A 20,886-nucleotide genomic window follows, 5' to 3' on the forward strand; every position below is an offset into this window, starting at 1 on the left:
TCATATTTCGCCATGGAGTAAGCACATATAAATCTAGGAGAAATAATACACTATTTAAAGAAAAGCAATTCACGTTGATTAAAAAAAAAAGTATAAATATATATTACGCAATGTGTGTTTATATAGATGTATCCTCATACACTATTGCTGCAGTCACGCCAAACCGTCCTTCTCTGCGCTCGTGGTCTTGTCTGACTTGCCTTGGACTGAGCATCTCTTCTACGTCTTTTTAGCACAAAAATGTGCCTTTGTTGCAGATGGATGCGACAAACCGTTTCACAAGACTGCACTGATTAAGTTGATACACAACACTTGTATATCTGTGTGCGTCTTGAATCTGTATAAGCGCTACGATGCAGGGGCTGCGGCTTTTTTCCACACCACGGTCCATTGTGCTTTGTATACAGATTCGGTCACATACAGATTTAAAAGAGTTGCATATTAAAGTAATAAGTGCAGTCTTGTGAAGCGGTTTGTCGCATCCGTTTGCAACTAAGATGTATTTTCAGGCAAAAAAAGCAGCACACATAGACAAGAAAAAGGAGTGTACGGCGTGAAAATGGTTAATAAATTAAGAATAGGGACCCCGCGCATTAGCACCTTATGAAAAAGTGCAAACCTTCTATACAGCGCCTTGCAAAAGTATTCACCCCCTTTTGCATTTTTCATGTTTTGTGGCCTCACAACCTGGAATTAAAATGGATTGTTTGATGGTGTGCATCATTTCATTCACAGAACATGCCTACAACTGTGAAGTTCTGGGGCTTTTTATATTGTGAATCAAACAACATTTAGGACAACATAACCTAAAACTTCAACGTGCATAACTATTCACCCCCCTAAAGTCAGTACTTTGTCAAGCCACCTTTTGTAGCAATTACAGCTGCAAATCACTTTTGGCTAAGTTTCTACGAGCTTGCCACATCCTGCCCCTGGGAATTTTGCCCATTCCTCAAGGTAAAACTGCTCCAGCTCATTCATGTTTGATGGTTTCCACTTGTGAACAGCAATCTTCAAGTCTGACCACAGATTCTCAATTGGATTGAGATCTGGGCTTTGACTAGGCCATTCCAACACATTTAAATGTTTCCTCTTAAACCGCTCGAGTGTTGCTAAACCAATATGCTTTGCGCCATTGTCCTGCTGGAAGGTGAACCTTCGTCCCAGTCTCAAATCACAGGCAGACTGAAATAAGTTTTGCTCAAGAATATCCCTGTATTTAGCACCATCCATCTTTCCCTCGACTCAAATCAGTTTACCAGTCCCTGCTGCTGAAAAACATCCCCACAGCATGATGCTGCCACCACCATGTTTCACTGTTGGGATGGTGTTCTTGGGGTGATGGGATGTGTTGGGTTTGCGCCAGACATAGCGTTTTCCTTGGTGGCCGAGAAGAAAACTTTTAGTCTCATCTGACCAGAGCACCTTCCTCCATACATTTGGGGAATCGCCCACATGCCTTTTGGCAAACTCAAATCATGTCTTGTTATTTTTATCAGTAAGTAATGGCTTTTTTCTGGCCACTCTTCCATAAAGCCCAGCTCTATGGCGTGTACGGCTTATTGTGGTCACATGCACAGATACACCAGTCTCTGCTGTGGAACTCTGCAGCTCCTTCAGGGTTACCTTTGGTCTCTGTGCTGCCTCTCTGATTAATGCCCTCCATGTCCGGTCTGTAAGGTTTGGTGGGCGGCACTCTCTTGGCAGGTTTGTTGTGGCACCATGCTCTTTCCATGTGATGATGATGGATTTGATGGTGCTACGGGGGATCATCAAAGATTTGGATATTTTTTTTTATAACCCAACACAGAATTGTACTTCTCAACAACTTTGTCCCTGACTTGTTATGAGAGCTCCTTGGTCTTCATGGTGTGATGCCTCTTGCTTAGTGGTGTTGCAGCCTCTGGGGCCTTTCAGAAAAGGTGTGTTTATACTGACAGATCATGTGACTCATAGATTTCACACAGGTGGACTTCATTTCACTAATGATGTGACTTCTGAAGGTAATTGGTTGTACCAGAACTTTTGAGGGGCTTCATAGCAAAGGGGATGATAACATATGCACATGCCAATTTTCAGAATTTTATTTATAAAGATTGTATTTTTATATATAATTGTTCTCATTTCACTTCACCAAATTAGACTATTTTGTGCAGATCCATCATATAAAATTCAGATTAAAATAAATACATTATAGGTTGTAATGTAACAAAAAAGGTAAAATGCCAAGGGGGTGAATACTTTTGCAGGGCACTGTATATCCATTAAATATTCAGTATAATAAGGCAATAAAATGGTCAATAAAACAGGAATGACCGTAAATGATGCAAGTATATCAGCAAAGAGGGGGGGGGGACATTTCTCAGAGATGGATGTCGGGGTGGTCCAAAATGCCAGTCATCCTGAATAGAAACAGTGGCCCATTGCTTGTTTGTTTTTAGGATGACTTGCTCCATTTGGACCTCTATCTATATAAAGGGTGCCTCCTAGTTCAATACTTGTATTTATATTATTGTTGTTGGTACAATTTATTTAAATATTAAATACAAAATGTAATATTTATACAAAATTTTTTGTCTTTTCATTATGGTACTCAGAAGGAAAAATAGGTGTAGAATACATACTTAGGGGTCAATCCTATCAGATGCGAGGGGGCGTGTTGCCGTTACAATGAAATGCTGGCAATGCCCTTCCCGTGCAGTCCGTTCTCATCCGGACAGTATTGTACGCAGCCCAATGGGACTGTGAACAAATATCAGCGAATCCGAAGGTACCATAAGTGCATCTTTTCACCTCCCTCACTCATGCTGCAAATGAACTTTCGAATAATTAGTGTAATTCAGTTTTGCATCAACTCAGGGTGACATAGAAACCAATGAAACAGTATGTACAATGTTAAAAACAGACTGTCTCTTATCTGTTAATAACAGGCAATATGCCATAGTAAAACTGAGGTTCCAATGCATTTCGTAGTTGAGGTGTTAGATGGTATCAGTTGTGTGTCTGTGTGTAAATGCCTCAGGATTCCACTTAACCATAACTGACTGTTTACCATTGGTAAAGCCAGTCAAAGGTACAGCAGTGGTGAGTATAAATATCCTAAGAAAGCTCTCGTCTGCTTGTTATTTAGGGGTCGTGGCCAATTTAGTATTGCATAAATTTTATTAAGTTGGTGTTTTATCAAACCTCTGCCTATGGTGTATCCAAGATACTTCACCTCTTCCATCTCTAAGCAACACTTTTTGGGTTGGCTGTCATTCCTGGGTGGAGTCCAACACTGCTTGTACCCTGGGTAAGTGAGACTGCCAATCAGGACTATAGATGACTACCTCATCCAAACAAGCAGCAGCATACTGTCTACGAGGCCTTAGAATGTCATCCACCATACTCTAAAGGTTACAGGTGCCCCAAATGGCAAAATCTTGTATTGGAACAAAAATAGCTGTCTTTTTTTCTTTTGCCCTGTCTGTCAATAGCAGCCTTTGGTTAAACCTAGAGTGGTTAAGTACTGTGCTATTCCCAGCCTTTCAATAAGTTTATCCACATGAGGTATTGGATAGGCATCAAACTTAAGACCCCCATACACTGTGTGTGATTTGCAAACAATCCAATCTCGTTTGCGATTTCCCTTGAATCCCTTAATTCTCCCGGTCATACGATATTGCGCTCACACCCGGAACGATTGTACAACCGATATAGATGGGTCGTAAAGACTGCAGATCGTAAATGGTATATTGCTTGCAGCAAACAACCTCACGATTCATCTGCTAGAATTTTAATAATGGGAGGGCTTAACTAGGGGGTATAAAAGGCAGGTGCCATTTTAGTTATGTGCACATTCTACTCTGTGACTAGTGAGGCTTGGTTTATACCTGCTGAACGCTTTGTTTTTGGCTTGCCTTTAACAAAGTGTGTTCTATACTACATTCTATTCTGTGGTGATGGATTCCTATTACTATAAGCTTTTGCTAGCCTATGGCCATCTGAAGCTGAAAGGTGATGGAGCTGAGGAAAGGAGGAGGATGAGGTCCTGTTGGACGAAGGAGTGGCTGATGAGGAGGGAGACTCACTCCCACATCCCGCTGCTAATGGCTTCCGGGAGAACAACCTGGACGATTTCCGCAACTACCTGTGCATGGATGACGCCACCTTCCAGGAGTTGCTGCGTCTGATAGCCCCCTATATTCGGAGGAAGGATACGAATATGAGGAGGGCATCCCTGCTGAAGAGAGGCTCATTGCTACCCTGAGGTACCTGGCTACAGTAAGGTCCTTTTGAAGATCTGAAGTTTGGGACCCTCATTTCCCACCAGGCTTTGGGCCATATCATCCCAGACACCTGCAAAGCCACTGTGAATGTCCTGAAGTACCACTACTTTAAGGTGCGTAAAAACACTATACATGTTTTTCCGGTGAAAGAAAATGGTTTTTTTTTTTAAACAAAATGTAGAACAAAAGCAGCCAACATGGCTGTATATATGTAACGTGGCAACCTTTATGGCTGCATATTTGAAATGAAAAGCTACCAACATGGCTGCATTTTAATGTGTTATTAACCAACATGGTATAAAAAGTGCCTTATCAGCAAGTTTTATCTGTCCCAATAGCTATTCTGCTCTATGGTATACGGTGGGTCAGACATCGGATTGAATGAGCCAAGAAACACATGGCGCAAGTCCAGATTGTGGCCCCGGCATCTAACGATCTGTCCTTAAACCATGTGTTTAGTGACCGTGTCCAATCTGTGTCATCACCACCGTATACCATAGAGTAGCTATTGGCAGAGAGAAAACTTGTTATTTTTAGGAGCAAATATAACCAATAAAAGAAAAACATGTCAATATTGAAAAATTGAGGTGGCTCCTCGTCCACCTCCAGCATGGCTCTGTAGAGAGCCTCCTGAGGATGTGGAGAGGTAAGTGTTTTGGGAAATAGGGTAAGTCGGACAGGATGGGGATGGGGTTGGTCCCATCAGTGCTGTGGGCTGGTAGCTGGGTGGTGGGTTTGATTGTGATGTGGAGGGCACAATCCTCTGAACTGACTGCACAGTTGGCTGTGGCAGAGGCTCGTCAGTAAGCCTTGTGTTGCTGGCCAGTTTTTTTTTTTTTTTTTCCCCCCCCTTATAACAGTATCATATATGATCCGCTCAGTGTGTATCTGCTGATCTGGGTCCATAGCCCGGAAACTACTGGCAATATGTGTGCCCAGATTATCAAACATGTCTGGGGTTTTTTGGAGGGACTGCTCGACTTGTTGCAATAGTCCCGATGGCTGTGACTGGGTCTTGCGTCGATAACCTCATCTTCGGGAAGGAGGCTGACTACATTCGGCCTTGCTTTCACTTATGGCAGACCTTTGGGGCTATAGCTCAGGTCCTGGTCAGGTGTTACAGACTGTTGTAGGAGAGAATAAAAAAGTGTAAATATCATGTTTTAAAATTTTATATATTTTTTCTTTATTTTTTATTCCAATTCCCATCAACGGTGGAGGAGTGGCAAACCATTGGTGAGGAACTGCAGGGGAGCAATCGATGGGAAGCATATCCACATAACCCCACCAGCCAATAGCGGATCCTTTTTATTACAACTACAAGGGGTTTTTGAGTCTTGTACTTATGGCGGTGGTGAATGCTAACTATGAGTTCATCTTTGTGAATATTGGGAAAAATCCCGTGCTTCGGATGGTGGGTCATTTAAAAATACCCGCTTCTATGAAAGGCTTCTCTCCAATAGCCTGAAAATGCCAACAACTGTGGAAATGAAGCACAGCCTTTTTCTTAAAGTTCGTGTAGTACAAACACCTAGTCAGCCACAAACACTTGTCATCTCTGTAGGAAAACAGAAAAACAACTGTTTTACTACACAAATTATTTTGATTTTTTTTTTTATACTGTTTTTCTTGTTTGAATGTTATCAGTTTGAATTAAAAAAAATGTTTGTTTTTTAATTACTATAAAAATTTATATTTAGTGTTTTTTACATTTCAGTTTTTTTCATAGCAAATTTATCATTACCATAGAGTGGTCTTATTAATTTTTTTTTAAATTAGCTTGGTGGTACACAAGTTAATAAACATTGGTGGGGCAGTGGGCACATTTTCGGAGCAGGGGTAAATAAACATTGGTGGGGCATTGGGTGCATTTTCCGGAGCAAGGGTTAATAAACATTGGTGGGGCAGTTTAATATATGCCATACAGGCGCTATGTGTATATACTCTCTACAAAATAAAGGCAAATCTCCCCAGACTATCCACGCTGCTGCTGCTCCTCTCACTGTCATCCACGTCGTCTGGCACAAAATGGAGGAGGGGAGTGGCCAGCGAGATTGTCAACAAATCGACCATCCTTCATCATGCGCACACACACTGAAAGATGTGTGTCAAATCGTGTATGATAGGTCAAAATCTTTCTGCAGGTTCACTTGATCAGCGACGATGGCGGGTGCACACTTCGGCATCGTATTCATCCTCACACACGACACTTTCTACATGATTGGTCGTTCCTGATCGAAAACGACCAAATTGTGAAAAAAATCGCACCGTGCATGAGGGTCTTTTAGACACACTATCCAATTTACAGAAATCATAAGCTCCCGTTGGGTTTTGTATTAAGCACAATGGGACTTGACCACTCACTATGTGACTCTTCATTTATATCGAATTCCAAAATGTTTTTTTTTTTTTTTTCTTTTATTTCATCAGACGCCAATTCCAATTTGGCTTCTGGTATTTTATAGGGCTTTGGGACCGATGTATCAACCATTTTGTCGCCCCCTACCCCCCTAAAAAAAAATATTAAAAAGATCACAAAGAAAGTGCAGTAAACAGCTTAATGCAGATTTTTTTAACTCCTGCTTTATGTATCATTGCTGTAACGTATGAAATATTGCAACAATTTCCTTCATTATCTTAATAGTTGCAATTTATCGCATAATATTGACAGAACCATACAACACATTGGTTCTTCATGAAAAAGATTTTATTTTGGAGTTTACATGCAATCGATTACAACAGAGGTTCCCAAACTCTGGCCTCAAGGCACCCTAGCAGTCCAGTTTTTAAGGATATTCATGCTTGGGCACAGGTGATTTAATTTGTACTTCAGTTAATTTGATTTAATCAACTGTGCTCAATATTTGATATCCCTAAAACCTGGACTGTTAGGGTGCCTTGTGGCCCGAGTTTGGGAACCACTGGATTACGGCGTCTTGAGCAGTCGTAATCTATCTTCTATAACAGATCAGCATGAGGATCTTTTTAGACCCCTCCACTGGCTCTTTCTTCCTCTGTCCTATTCCCCTTTCCCTCTCAAGTAGTCTGCAGTATAGCAGACACTCCAGTTTTGAAATAAAATACTACAGTAAAATGATTTTCTTGTGGGTTTTTTTTTTTTTAATGCTTACCTCTCCACCTGTTCCACGGCTGTCCATGGAGCTCTGGATCTTTAATGACATATCCTGTGCATGCCTGAACTGTGATTGGCACATGTGCAGTGACATTTGACGAGAAGGATGACTAACAGCTGCGGTAAAGCAGCTTCAACAGTCATCAGGATATTGCTGGAACAGCTGTTTTTGCCACAGCTGTTCTAGATGAACATTCTTAATACATTCTGCCGAAAAACTATTTATTTTCATTGAGGGACCAGGGTGGCTGACAGGGCTACTAAATTTTTCCAAGGTTTCATAAGATTTACATAGATCTGTTCTGGCTTTTCTCAAAAGTCATGATATGCCTATTGCTGTTTCCTAACTGGAAGGATGCCAAAAGGCCTGCCCACTGATTTTCAGGCCAACTTTCTGTCTCCGCTATTTTTTCGAGAGTTGTCATGCTTCAACATCACTCTGTCATCTTTTTAAGAAAGGACTAGCTCGTATGGAGCTGGAGCTAGTTGTGACGTCTTTAGAAGCTACATTTGTTGTTTCATCCGGAGTTCATCAATATCCAATTGTTGTTGCCTTGATAGCTTATTGCTGCACCCTGGTAGCTTCCTGCTGAGCTGCTGTAGCATTGCCTTGACTATGTCTTCTGTGGTATCTCGTGGTGTAGGTGAGAAGCTGATTCTGGCTCACCTAAGCATATGACGATGACACTATCAGCAAATTCACAACAGAAGTCTATTCCCAACAGTTGCACTTGTCATGCAGCAGCCAAATAGTAGTACACCAGTGCCTTGGTACAAGTAACCACAGCTATATTTATTAACAGCACAGAAATAAACCTAAAAGTAGATCCTGGCCTGTCCGGATCGAACTACACAAAATGATTCCCTCTCTGAGTGGAGTGACCTAATGTTCCTCTCACAAAACAAAGGTCTTTAGCACAGCACTTGCATTCAGTAGTCAAAGTGTCTCTCAACAGGCCTCTGACCTGTTCCCCGGGCAGTGAGCGACTGATTGCAAAGACCATCATACCCTTTTCAGCCTTATAGATGGTCTTTCAATCAAAGCTGCAAATCGGCTTCTGTCTACCAGAAAATCCTGAGGTATATGTCTTTGCTTGACTACCTTTCCAGTCTCTCCATCTCCCTCATTATATAATAAATATAGAAATAGGCATAATTAGTTATTTGGGGGATCAGTAGCAAGAACAATTTTAAGATGCCCACAATTTAACTCTGGCTTCACTGCATTCCTTGCTGAGAGCTGATGGGAAACTTTATAGTTCACCTCATGGAATTTAATGTTGAAGCTACAAGATACCAGTTCCTGCTAAAGATAGTTTGGTGCTTCAGGTTCCTTGAGGCATTGTGGGTTACACAAAAAGGAGGCAATTAAACTCCTTTATGACCATTGACACATCACAGGGGACCAGTGTCCAGAGGCATCATGCTTGTCATATTCCCAGTGACCTGCAACTGTGGGATCCAGTAGAAGCTTCTGCAGGACACTTACACCCATGTACAGGTATGAGGCTGCAAATTAGTGGGTGTGGCTATTCATGTGTGCGTTTGTTTTTTCTTATATGGGTAATTATGTCAGACAAATGTGTGCACATACAATGTATCTGAAATGTAAGGGAAGAGCTATATGGGTTATATCTGAGCAAAATAAATAATGAAATACATAAAATGGCAGTGTGATCTTTTAGCTAATGGAGCTGGGTGTTTGATACCACAGTGACACTAGAACTCATCTGCAGGGGAGCCAGTCTATATATTGCTTTGCAGGTCAAATAAAATGTATCTAGGAATTACTACTCTGAGTATTTAATCTACAATAAAATAGCAGCTAGGTACTTTAATACTTTTATTTTTGTATTGCTTTTAAATCAAATGTGTGCATGTGTATACATAATGCAGCATGTATAAGTTATAATGCCCACCTGATTAAAATGCTTTATCTGCATCCTGGTGCCTGCATTCATCATGTTGACATGGTCACTTCTCGGCTTAGTTACTATCGATTATAATGACTACATTCCATTTGCACAGTTCATATGCATTGTCATAGACATAGGCAGTATTGTGTCACTGACTTTCTGTTATACACTGCCAGTGTTTTACTTATGATAAAATGATGGACATTTCTCCGTTCAATGCTGTGGCGATCTGAGAGAGACTGATCCTGTACATACATAATGATGTGATTGATATTTCACATTTGAATACTAGTTGCACTGCCAAAACAATACATACTATTTTTGATTTGTATATGAACAATTCAGTTTTTGAAATGGCCTGTCTTAAGCAAAACAGCTATGAACCAATAGCACAATATATATTGATTCATAAATAGGAGACCCGTTCCACACAAACTCTATAACACTGATGTTATTTTGTTTTACACTCAGGATAAGTCATTTGTATTATGGATGATCTCATCATTAATATAATGAGAAACTTTCCTCTACAGAATCCCTTAAGATTCTCATTATTCCTTAGCAGAATAGCATCATAATTTGTCCCTTTGATAAATGTTCTTTGGGGTTTCACTGTGTACACTGTATGCCTAGTTACTCATCTTGTTACATTCACTTAAAACAAAGATATAATTATTTTAAAACTTGAATGAAAACAACAGGAGAAAATATTTGTACAAATTTCAATAGCTGATATATGAATTCTAACGGCAAGATCTTTCTGATTTATAGTGACCCACCATTTATTTCTTTTCACAAGTTTTTTTTTTCTAATATTTAAAAATTTCTCAGTTTATTAAAAAAATGATTTTACAATGTTCTGCAATTTTTAACATAGGATTTAGAGACAGATTAGTTTTAAAAATACTGTATGAGCACTTATTGTGTCTAGTAGTTTGGCGAGAGAGTCTCTTATTTATACTTTTTTTTTTTTTTTTTTTTTATTCCAGTGTTTCTTGATTACTCATTTAACCTTCTGTGAACCAGATGGAAAAAAAAATCAACATGGCGACCCATGTGGGGTATCTCATTCCTATGCTATACTTAACCATAAGTGTACTAATTTAGTACGACTGTAGTTTCGACTGTCATAACATCGATTCTTGTCACTAAAGATATAAAAATAAAACAAAATAATAAAAATGGATTAAACTCTTGATATTCTTTTTTTTTTTTAAAAACCCCAGAAAACAAAAATAAAACTGTTTTATTATGAAAAACATTTTTGGAACACGTTTGAATCACTGGCAACGTCACAGCTCCAGCTACATGAAACGGCAACTTTCGCACAGTATTATTTTTTTAAAGGTTTAAGGAGTTTAGATCTTGCTAGGGTATGACACACCCCACCTAGTTCATCGAAGGTTAAAGTCATTTGGTTATTTAATCTTCAAAGATGCTTTACTTGCATTTTGAACATATCTCTTGCACATTCCTCTGTGGAACACACTTGATTTGGTCTATAAGTGGGCAGGACCTATTTCTATCAAGCATGTTCAGCACGAATGAAGACTAACCTAAAAACACTAGCTTAACTAGTTTTTTTTTTTTTTTAAACGTTAGCTGTTAGTGTTGTTGGCCATATTCAAATAGCCGCGGGAGTTCACCTGCGACTAATTGTCGCACTGATCCAATTCAGTTAGGGGGGATTCCTCGCGCGGGAGTCTCCGCAGTCAGACTTTACCACGCACCTCATGGAGGTGCAAGGTAAAATCCATGGAAAAACTGCATAATCGGCCTCGCGTGCGAGGGAAAAACACACTGATTCTCCTGTTTTCACGGAATCAGTGTGTTTACGCGCACGAGTCCCGATTTTACGACGCGGGGAAAAAGCTATTTAATTGAATAGCTAATCCCCGCGCCGCGGGACTTTGGGCCGGCCATTAGTCGCGGGTGAACTCCCGTGGCTAATTGAATATGGCCCATAGGCTTCTTTTGTAATTTTATTTTCAGCTTCCTGTTCTCAAAACCTACCCTTTTGTCCTTAATCTATATCCGATGTTTCATAAGATTCTCTTAAATTCTAAAACACATTGTCAGATCTGATTATTGCACATTTAATCTTGAAGGACCTCTAAACCTAAGATTCAATTTGCTTTACGTAAAATTACTGCCAGAATTAACAAATACATATGTAAAAGTTCTGGCTTGAGATGGTTCCAGAAAATTAAAAATAAAAGCCTCCTGTAATATTTGGAATTTGAGGCACTTTAAAGTGTTCCACAGAGAAGTAAAATGAATTATAAAATATGTAGCAAAATAGTACTTCCCCCAGCTACCTGCTCCTTTCTTTATTTTATTTTTGGGTAAGCATGGTTACTTTTTCTATTCAGGAGTTCTGTGTTCTCTCTGTACCTGGTGTAAAATGCACTTTGAAGTAGTTCGCAGTCCATCCCCTCTGCACATTATTTGGAGAATAGATCAAGCAATGTATAGAAGAGAATTTTAAGTTGACGTAACTTTTAACTTAGTGCCTTAAGGTGCCTATCCACTAGACGATTAAAACGAGTGAGTGAACGATATCGATATCGTTCGATAATCATTTTAAAATCGTTTGCAGATTTTAAAAATTGGTAATTTAGACATCTATCATCGGTCAAACATGCTGGTCAACCTGACGATAACGTCAGGTTCAGCATGTTTGCAGATGATTGTGCCTACACTGAACGACTGCAGTGTAGGCACATCACAGACTGACAAACGACTGCACGATTACAATGTCATAATCGTGCAGTCTTTTGCCTGTCTTCTAGTGGATAGGCATTACTCTTTGCATAGTGAACAGAGGCCTTGGGGTATAGAAACTAAAGGTCGATTGTAATCGATTTTGATCTACTTAAAATCAACTTAAATCAATTTTCAATCGATGCTATGTTTCTGGGGCTAAATCATACATTTACTAACAGACCATTTTTTATTTTTTATTTTTTTTGGGGTATAGGTAAATGTGTGATTTATCCCCACATACACAACATCGATATTGATCGATTTTTAAATCAATCAAAATGGGTTAAAACTGGCCTTTAATAAATATACCCAATGTTCTCCCCAGAAATTTTTTCCAGCGGGGTGGCATCAAAAAGTAGCCGGGTGGGGGCCTTCTCAATTATGCGTGCTGGGAAAAGGTGTATCTCCCTTACCAATCCAGCCCAACAGGTCTCAGGCTGCTCCCCCACTGGCTCTCAGTCAAAAGTGCCCATTATGCAGTGCCCCCTGTATTTGTGCCCTTTATACTTTGTTCCCTGTAGTTTTCCCCTTTATACAGTGCACCTTGTAATTTAGCTTTCCCTTATGCAGTGCCCCCAGGCTGAAGTAGTGCCCCTATGTAGTGCCCCCAGACTGGCCCCTTATGCAGTACCCCCAGGCTTAAATAATGTCCCTTATGCAGTGCCCCCAGTAGCAGCCCCCCTATACAGTGCCCCCAGTAGCAGCCCCCTTTATACAGTAACGCATACTCACAAAAGAAAAAAAAAAATGGACAACTTACCTGAACCCCGCTCCAGCCAACGACCGCCGCTCCCGGCCCGCTCTGCACTATGGGAGAGAAGTCATGACGTCTCTCCAATCAACCGCTGCCGGGGGGAGCCGGAATGGAAGCTCATGAGTGAGCTCTAGCCTGCTCCCTCCGTGGCCGCTGCTGCCAATCGGAGTCTATATGACTCTCATTGGCTGGCTGCGCTGCTATGACAAACACACAGGTGCCGCTGGCGGCTGTGTGTTTGTTTCTCTGTAGGGGAGACCGCTACTCACTGCGGTCTGCCCTACACTTGTGGTACACTAGTGGCGGGTGCAGGCCCCGGTGCAATGCACCGCCTCTAGTTCTCAGTGCAGCTCAACTGCCGGGCAGTGGGGGGTTTTTGCCGGGCGGAGCACCCAACAAATAAAGCGTGGGGAGAACACTGTACCCCTTGGAGTGCGCATCAGTATTTTTACAATTGAGGGCGAGTACTATTATTGGATGATGTTTTACTAGCAGTACATAATTAAGTTTGAAGGCCTTTAAGATGAAGATCTCACGTCTACCCTATACTGATCTTTATTCCTCATGACGATTGGTACCTGTAGTGAGACATATAACACAATGTACATTTTTCCCCACAACCTTCCACTTGTCCTTTTAGAGGTTCCATGGTTGTCCTACTCTGTGTGCTCCTTCTTTGTTTTAGTTGCAGAATAGCTTCCTCAGAACTTCATTTACAATCTTTTGTTGCTTGACCCCTCTGCTTGCAATTCACATTTTCCATGTTTGCCTTGTGTGATACTATAATGCTGTGTAAAACCATCTAAATGCATATTAACTTTTATTTTTATTGACTCAGAAGCATATCAGACATAGGGACTTTTTTCCTGAGTGTAATACAAAACACAATATGCTAAACATTGTATAATATTTATACAAAAGAATCCAAAGGACATATAACAAACAGAAGGTTTGGTAATGTCACATGCAGGGCCGCCGTCAGGGGGTGACTGCCGGGACTGGAGCCTCCCTGCTATTGCTACTGCACAACCTGAACAAAAGAAAAGGGGCCCAGCCGCCGGCCCTGCTGCTACCAACCGCTGACCCGGTCCCCAAAAATGGAGGAGGCAGCGGGCCCGCTTGGGCCGCTCCTCCACCAACCTACATGATAGACACCCTCCTGACCCCTATGGTCAATAAAGTTTTCTACTTTGAAGTCAACGCGCCTTGATTTTGCTTTTCTGCAGACGATTAGGGCCAATTTTCCTGCGCTTGTGATTCCAGATGAAATTACTAAATTTGCGATTTCTCATTTTGGAGGATACAAAGATGATAAAAAGGGGAAGGGACTGTAAAAGGTACATTATCCTAAGGAAGGACACCATTTTCAACAAAATAGGCCTACCTAAATACGAGAGATGGAGACGACCCCACCCCCCAACTCGGTCCACAGAGCTGCCAGTGCCCTGGATCTATTCATGAGATAAAAGGAAGACTGGTTTTTAGTAACTTGAACACCAAGATAAGTGAAACTTTTTGTTGCCCGTTCGAAAGAAGTGCTACCGTGACAGGAAGGACGTATATAACCTGGCTTAAGAAAAATGGCAACATATTTCTCTGAGTTAACTTGTAGACCCGAGATTGCCCCGCAATCCTGAAGTAATTTCAGCAAATGGGTTTGGACAAGTATCGTAATACGTTCTCTGCAAAAGCAATAATATTTAGTTCCTGAGTTCCCACTTAGCTGCTTGGAATATCAGTGATTGTTGAAGAAGTCGTAGCAAGGGGTCAAGGGACAGGTTAAAAAAGAGATGATAGGTGGTAGCCCAGCCGAGTACCACATGCCCTCCCTGTTTCTCATTCAACAACACAGAGGTCTTAGGAGAAGCATAAAAGTAGCGGATTAGATCCATAAAGTCTTGGCCAAATGCTCTGCACGCTAGAACCTCGTACCGGTGTGACCAGAGGACCGTATCATACGCCTTATGACAATAAAGTCTAAGGAAAATATTATTAGAATAGGGTCAGAGAAGGAGGCTACAGTGGCTGCTATGGCTGCTCTAATGTCTTTAGCTGAATGTCAGCCTTTCATGAAGCCAAGCTAATGGGATGTAAGGAGGTCTGGAAGTATAGACTGTAAGTGCGTGGCCATTATCTTAGCCAGTATTTTTAAATTTAAATTGAGTAAAGTGATTGGTCTGTAAAAGCCACTGACTGCGGATCCTTATCCGGTTTTGGTAAAAAGATAGTATATGCAGTATTGAATGTAGGGTAAGGTGGGGGGTGGGGATTTCTATCAATAAGTTTATAAAGTTCTAATGTGGGGGTTATATCATGATGCATCGCCTGAACACCCATCTTGACCAGGTGCCTTATGAGCCTGAAGATTTGAGATGGTCTCATTAAGCTCAGTAAGGAAAATATCCCTATCCAACAGATCCCTCTGCTCACTTGTCAGCTTGGGAAGACACGCCTCTGCCAACAGTTTGTCCTGGAGAGCTGGGTCCAGGGCTGGCTCTAGGGGTGTTCGAACTGTGCGGTCGCACAGGGGCACCACCCATAGAGGGCGCACCCCTCCCCAACATCCCGATTTCAGCGGGACTGCACTCCCGCTGTTCCACCCGTAGGCCGAAGTGGCCCGTGGGTTGTCAAATTGGGAGGTTGGGGACCGCCGCAGCTATGTGGCGGTACCGGAGACTCTGAATGGATGCTGCACGCATGCAAACGACATCCATTCAGTGACGGGAAAGGGGCTGGGGGAAGCCCAGCTAGTGAGGCTCCCCCCAGCCTGACGTTATTTGGAGGCGGGCACGCCTCCTAATAATAGCATAACGTAGGGGGGGACGTATCCTATGGTAATTAGGTCACGCCCCCATAGGGCGCACTGGAAAGAGCCGGTACAGGGTGCTCCGACCTCTGGAGCCGGCCCTGACAGGGTCAACCGACCTAGCGCTATATAGGTCTTCATAATATTTCTGGAATTGTTCAGAAATTGCTTTTGTCTGAGTATAGATAGCCAATGACGTGGGATCCTTAGTGGTAAGAACAAAACTCCATTTCCCAGCCTTAGACATAGTAGCAATCAGTTTATTTGGTCTATTTCCCCAGCAGAAATATCTATTTTTGGCATAATCTATTTTACATTTGGGGGCATATGTATCAAAGCTTGATGTGAGATAAAATTGGAGCTGATTGGTTGGTGATATATATTTCGCAAACTATCATTTCTTAAACACAGCCTGCAAAATGTAAGTTAGAAGCTGATTGGTTGGTGATGTATATCTCACAATTTTATCTCACATCAAGCTTTGATACATATGCCCCTTGGCCTGGGATAAAAGGAATGATTCCAGCAGCCTACTTGCCTGTTTATATGCTTCAAAAGACTCCCTGTGAGGACTGGATGTATATACAGGTTGAGTCTCCCATATCCAAAATGCTTGCGACCAGGGGTATTTTGGATATCTGAATATTCCGTATTTTGGAATATTTACATAAAATAATGAAATATCTTGGAAATGGGACCCAAACATACACACAGAATGCATTTATGTTTTATATACACCTTATACACACAGCCTGAAAGTCATTTTATACTATATTTTTAATAATTTTGTGCATCAAAAAAAGTGTACATACTTGAAATTAATTTATTTCATATATACCTTATACACACAGCCTGAATGTTATTTTTTACTATATTTTTAATAATTTGTGCTTTAAACAAAGTTTGTGTACATTGAACCATCAGAAAGCAAAGATTTCACTTTCTCAGTCATGCTAAAAATATTCCGTATTTCGGAATATTTGAATATGGGAGACTCAACCTGTATCTGAAAAGCTGAGGCCATAGACGCCTGAAGGAATTGATAGTGATCTGCAGCCTCCTTCTGTTTCCTGGAAACATAATTAATGATGTGGCCCTGCATCACTGCCTTAGATGCCTCCCAAAAAAGCAGCGGGTTATCCCAATGATCTACATTGTCAAGGAGATATTCATTCAATTTAAGTACTAGAAAGTTGTGAAAAATTTCTGATTTGGACACATAAGAGTGGAAGCGCCAAAGGCGGGAGGCTGACGAAAGTGATGGGCGATTGTAGAGAAATACTAATAGCGGCATGGTCCTAAATGCATATTAATGGGAATTCAAAGTAACAGTATGAATTTCATTTGCAGTTAGTGTTAAGGCCAGCTGTGTGTAAAAAAATATATGCTTTGCCATGCTGGGCACAGTTAACAAAATGCATCTACAGCGTGTGATCCCTTGAAAGTGAAACCATCCCCATAGGGAAATTGGGCCTGCTAAATCCTTCTGCCTCACTTCTCAAGTTATACCACACTTATGCTGAATAGCAATGGGAATATTTCTGGTATTCCAGTTGGAACCTGCGATAATACGAGGGTGGTTCAATAAATAAGGTAACAAGACCTGTCATTGTGTAAAATTATTCAACTCGTACATATATGTATAATCAATAGCATGGCCTTGGTACCGATTATTTTTCCAAATAGTCCCCATACTTGTCTAAGCATTTTTTCCAACAGTACACCAAGGCATCTATCTTGGCATAGAAGAAATCCGTGTCAAGCGCCTAAAAAACAGGACATAACGGCTTGCTGAACTTCACTGTTGGTTGTGAATCGCCTTTCCCCCCAGTTGCTTTTTCATTGGTCCAAAGAGATGGAAATCACTCTATGCCCGTTCACGGCTGTAGGGAAGATGGTCCAGTACCTCCCAATGGTAGTGCTATAACCACTCAAGCGTGTGGCAATATGACACCTGTTCGGGGCAATCCAGGTAGTTTTCGTCAAATTGCCTTCTGCAACCAGCTCAATGTGTCACGATAGTGGATAACATTCACAGTATCTCCCTGTCTTTGAAGGTGTGGACGTTGCATGTTTCCATTTCATGGATACTTGCTTTGCATCCGTTGTGACTTGATGCACCCACTTTTCATAGTCTGTTACAATACGCTGCAGGAACTGCACTCCCTATACTCTCATGGTACCGCGTCATGTACACAAGTGACCAATCCATACTATTCGTTTTTTGACCTTCTGTGAGTTGCTTCAGTACCCAGTGACACTTTTTCATGAACGATGTTGTGCACAGTACCCACTGAGATGTTGAGTTTGTCAGCAATATCACTAACTCTAATGCATCTGTCCTCATGAATCAGGCCTTCAATGCGGCACAAATTGTCATCTGTGGTGGGCGTTCTGGGCCTGCCGGATCGCTGCTCATCTTGAATGTCTGTCATGCCATGATCAAACACAGTGCACCAAACCTGTTTCCGTTACATGACGTTATCACCATACACCTCGGCAAGTTGACTATAAATTTCAGCTGCTGATGTGCCCTTTAGACGCAGAAATCTGATCACATTCAATGTTTGTCCATGATTCTGCCATATTACAACTCATGCTGATATGAGGCGCAGTCTAATGGACGTGAGGTGAAGCAGTGGTCTACCTGCTCTGGCCTGGCGGGAAATCAGAGTGAAATAGAGAACATTATACATGAGAGGTCTTGTTACCTTACTTATTGAACCACCCTCATACTTATAAATTAAAAGTAGAATAAGTACTGTTTGAAACTACAAGTACCAGCATGCCAGCAGCTCTGAGTATGCTGGATTTTGTAAAACACAGAAGCACCATGTTGCCCTGGCAGGCATGGCTTCTGGACTTTCATTTCACAATAATAAAATCAGTTAAAACACCAATTTAAAATAATTCTTGGATTAAACTAGACACTCCATAAATATTATGATTTATTTATTTTTCTTTCCTAAATTAACATGGATTACAAATAAGTGATTATTGCTTCTTGTAAATAAACTAAGGGATCAGTCAGTCAGAGCAGCTTAAAACTTGGAGCAACTTTAACGTTAATTAAATTCATTTCTGTGCATCCCTCTTTAAGCGAGGCCTAAAGATTTATTTTTAATATTATTGATGTGTTTTTTGTTCTGTACTTATTTTTCAGGATAGAACATAATACTGGGCTTCAAAATGAAGCAGAATCCTCTCGGGAAGTAGATGTTGGCACTAAACGCCCTGAAAAAAGAACACTGCAGTCTAAAGGTTTTTATTATTATTATTTATTTTATTTTTTTAAGAAATAACTTTCATTTTGAAGTAGGGACTTGTTACTAGGCAAGGCAGAAAATATGCTGCTTAATACATGTTAGAACTATTACATACAGATTAACAATAAAAAAAAGTAAACCTACACAGGGCGCAAACAAATATTTATTAATTAAAATTTACCTTTGGACTGAGTAATTATCCAACACTGTTAGATTAACTGCTGCTCCTGAAATACTGGAACCCCCACAAATTTTACATATAAAATACATAGGAGCACTGATTATTATTATTTGTATAGTGTCACCAATTTTTACAGTGCTGTAAAGAGCATTTAATGTCGATCTCTGCCCCATTGGAGCTTACACATAATCATACTTCTATTCTAAAAATACATATGTGTACAAAAGCATGTAATTATCTCCACTGAATGTACTAGAAATGCAAAGCAATGTTTCTAATCAACCTAATTTAATTATGTAAGATGTCAGAGTTTAATATCCGATACAAATTACTGTGGCCACCGATTTCAAAGATATCCAGATATTAAAGTTACAATAATATATTTATACTTTTCATAAAGAAAATTGCCTGTGGATTTTTTATTGGTTTGCCATGGAATTAATTTAATCTACTGTAGCATGTACTAGGTAAGGCCTGGTATATGCTAGATTTTACAATTGTTTTTTTTACGTCCTAAGAAATTAGATACACATACAGGACCAAATGTAATAGGATGAGAGTTTCGAAAATGTGAGTTTTCTCATACTTTTTAAACTCTGCCAATGTAATAGAGTCCGAGAACAAAGAAACAGAGCAAACTCGCATGTTTTTCATACTCAAAAAACTCACTATTTAAAATCTTATCCAGATGTTTTCCCATTTTGAAGATAAAACTCGACCAATGTGAGAGTTTACTGCTAAACTCTCACATTTTCTAAGCTTTCACCCTATTACATTTGGCCCACAGTATCTAGAATGCTTGTCATTATTAAGCGTTTTGACTTGAACAGTAAATCATACAGATTACATTGTGGCATGTTCCATTTTGTTCTAGAAAAGAGTTATCACTTTGCTATAGCTACTGGGTTAGGCAGCTAGTCTCTGTAAACAGCAACGTAAGTCTGAGCTAGTGAAAACTTTCTTCCCTCACCACATCTGACCTTGACACCTGTGCTTTTGTATGGAACCAAGAGACCTCTTTCTAATTATGATTTTATTCCATGTGCCTTTTTAAAGGCGGTAGATGGGGGCTCAGAGGAGATGATGTATACTATGCATCTTCTAAAAGAGATAAATACACCGAATTACAAGTGACCACAGTGCGTCTGGTGGTTATGAGTCCAATTCCCCTTTTTGAACTATTGTTTTCTCACCTGTAAGTCCACAATAGTCTGGGAAGGTTACCTGATTTTTAGATACCAGATATCCCAATATTACGTGTCACAGACATTGTCCTGGCATTTTTATAATAATCAGTTTTACCAATGTGTACATTACAGGTAAAGTTCATTGTAAAATGACAGATGCGATGAGCCCCTGCTTTTTCACTAGACAAAGCAGAGAGAAGGAGGTAAATAGAACAGAAGAGAAAGCTCTGTGGCAATATTAATGCCATATATGTATACAGAACAGAGAGTCTTTGGTTATCTGCGCTAACACTAGTACTGCAAATATGTGTGGCTCTAGCGAATAGAAACATTTATGTATTTGCTATTTATTGGATACCACAGTGGCTTCTAAGAGAGCCTTGTTAAAGGCAGCCTGTATAGCTGCCCTCATTATAGGCCAATCATTTATTAGTGTAAACAATATGTGCAGGTCAGAATGCTCTTAAGATCTGGTTTAGCATATCTAGGCCTTGGGTCTCTGCATTTTTAGGACTTGTTCAGTCCTGTATTTATAAAAGAGATGAAGGCATACCCAAAGGCTTGGAGGTCTTTGGTAATAAAAAAAACATAATATCCCATCTAAGAAGC

The 20,886-nt window shown here is 40.5% G+C and overlaps 1 protein-coding gene across 3 annotated transcripts in view; it reads left to right on the plus strand.

Annotated features, from left to right (window-relative positions):
- SENP7 (SUMO specific peptidase 7) overlaps nucleotides 1-20,886 on the plus strand; it is a 112,854-nt gene that overhangs the window by 14,809 nt on the left and 77,159 nt on the right. For all 3 annotated transcript variants that reach the window (XM_088481137.1, XM_088481138.1, XM_088481139.1), the window contains one exon: nucleotides 18,807-18,904. In XM_088481137.1, coding sequence (XP_088337263.1) covers nucleotides 18,807-18,904 — 98 coding nt within the window. The remainder of the gene's footprint in view (nucleotides 1-18,806; nucleotides 18,905-20,886) is intronic.

The sequence above is a fragment of the Taudactylus pleione genome, unplaced genomic scaffold, assembly GCF_031769625.1.
Source record: "Taudactylus pleione unplaced genomic scaffold, aTauple2 ptg000265l, whole genome shotgun sequence".
Classification (NCBI taxonomy): Eukaryota; Metazoa; Chordata; class Amphibia; order Anura; family Myobatrachidae; genus Taudactylus; species Taudactylus pleione.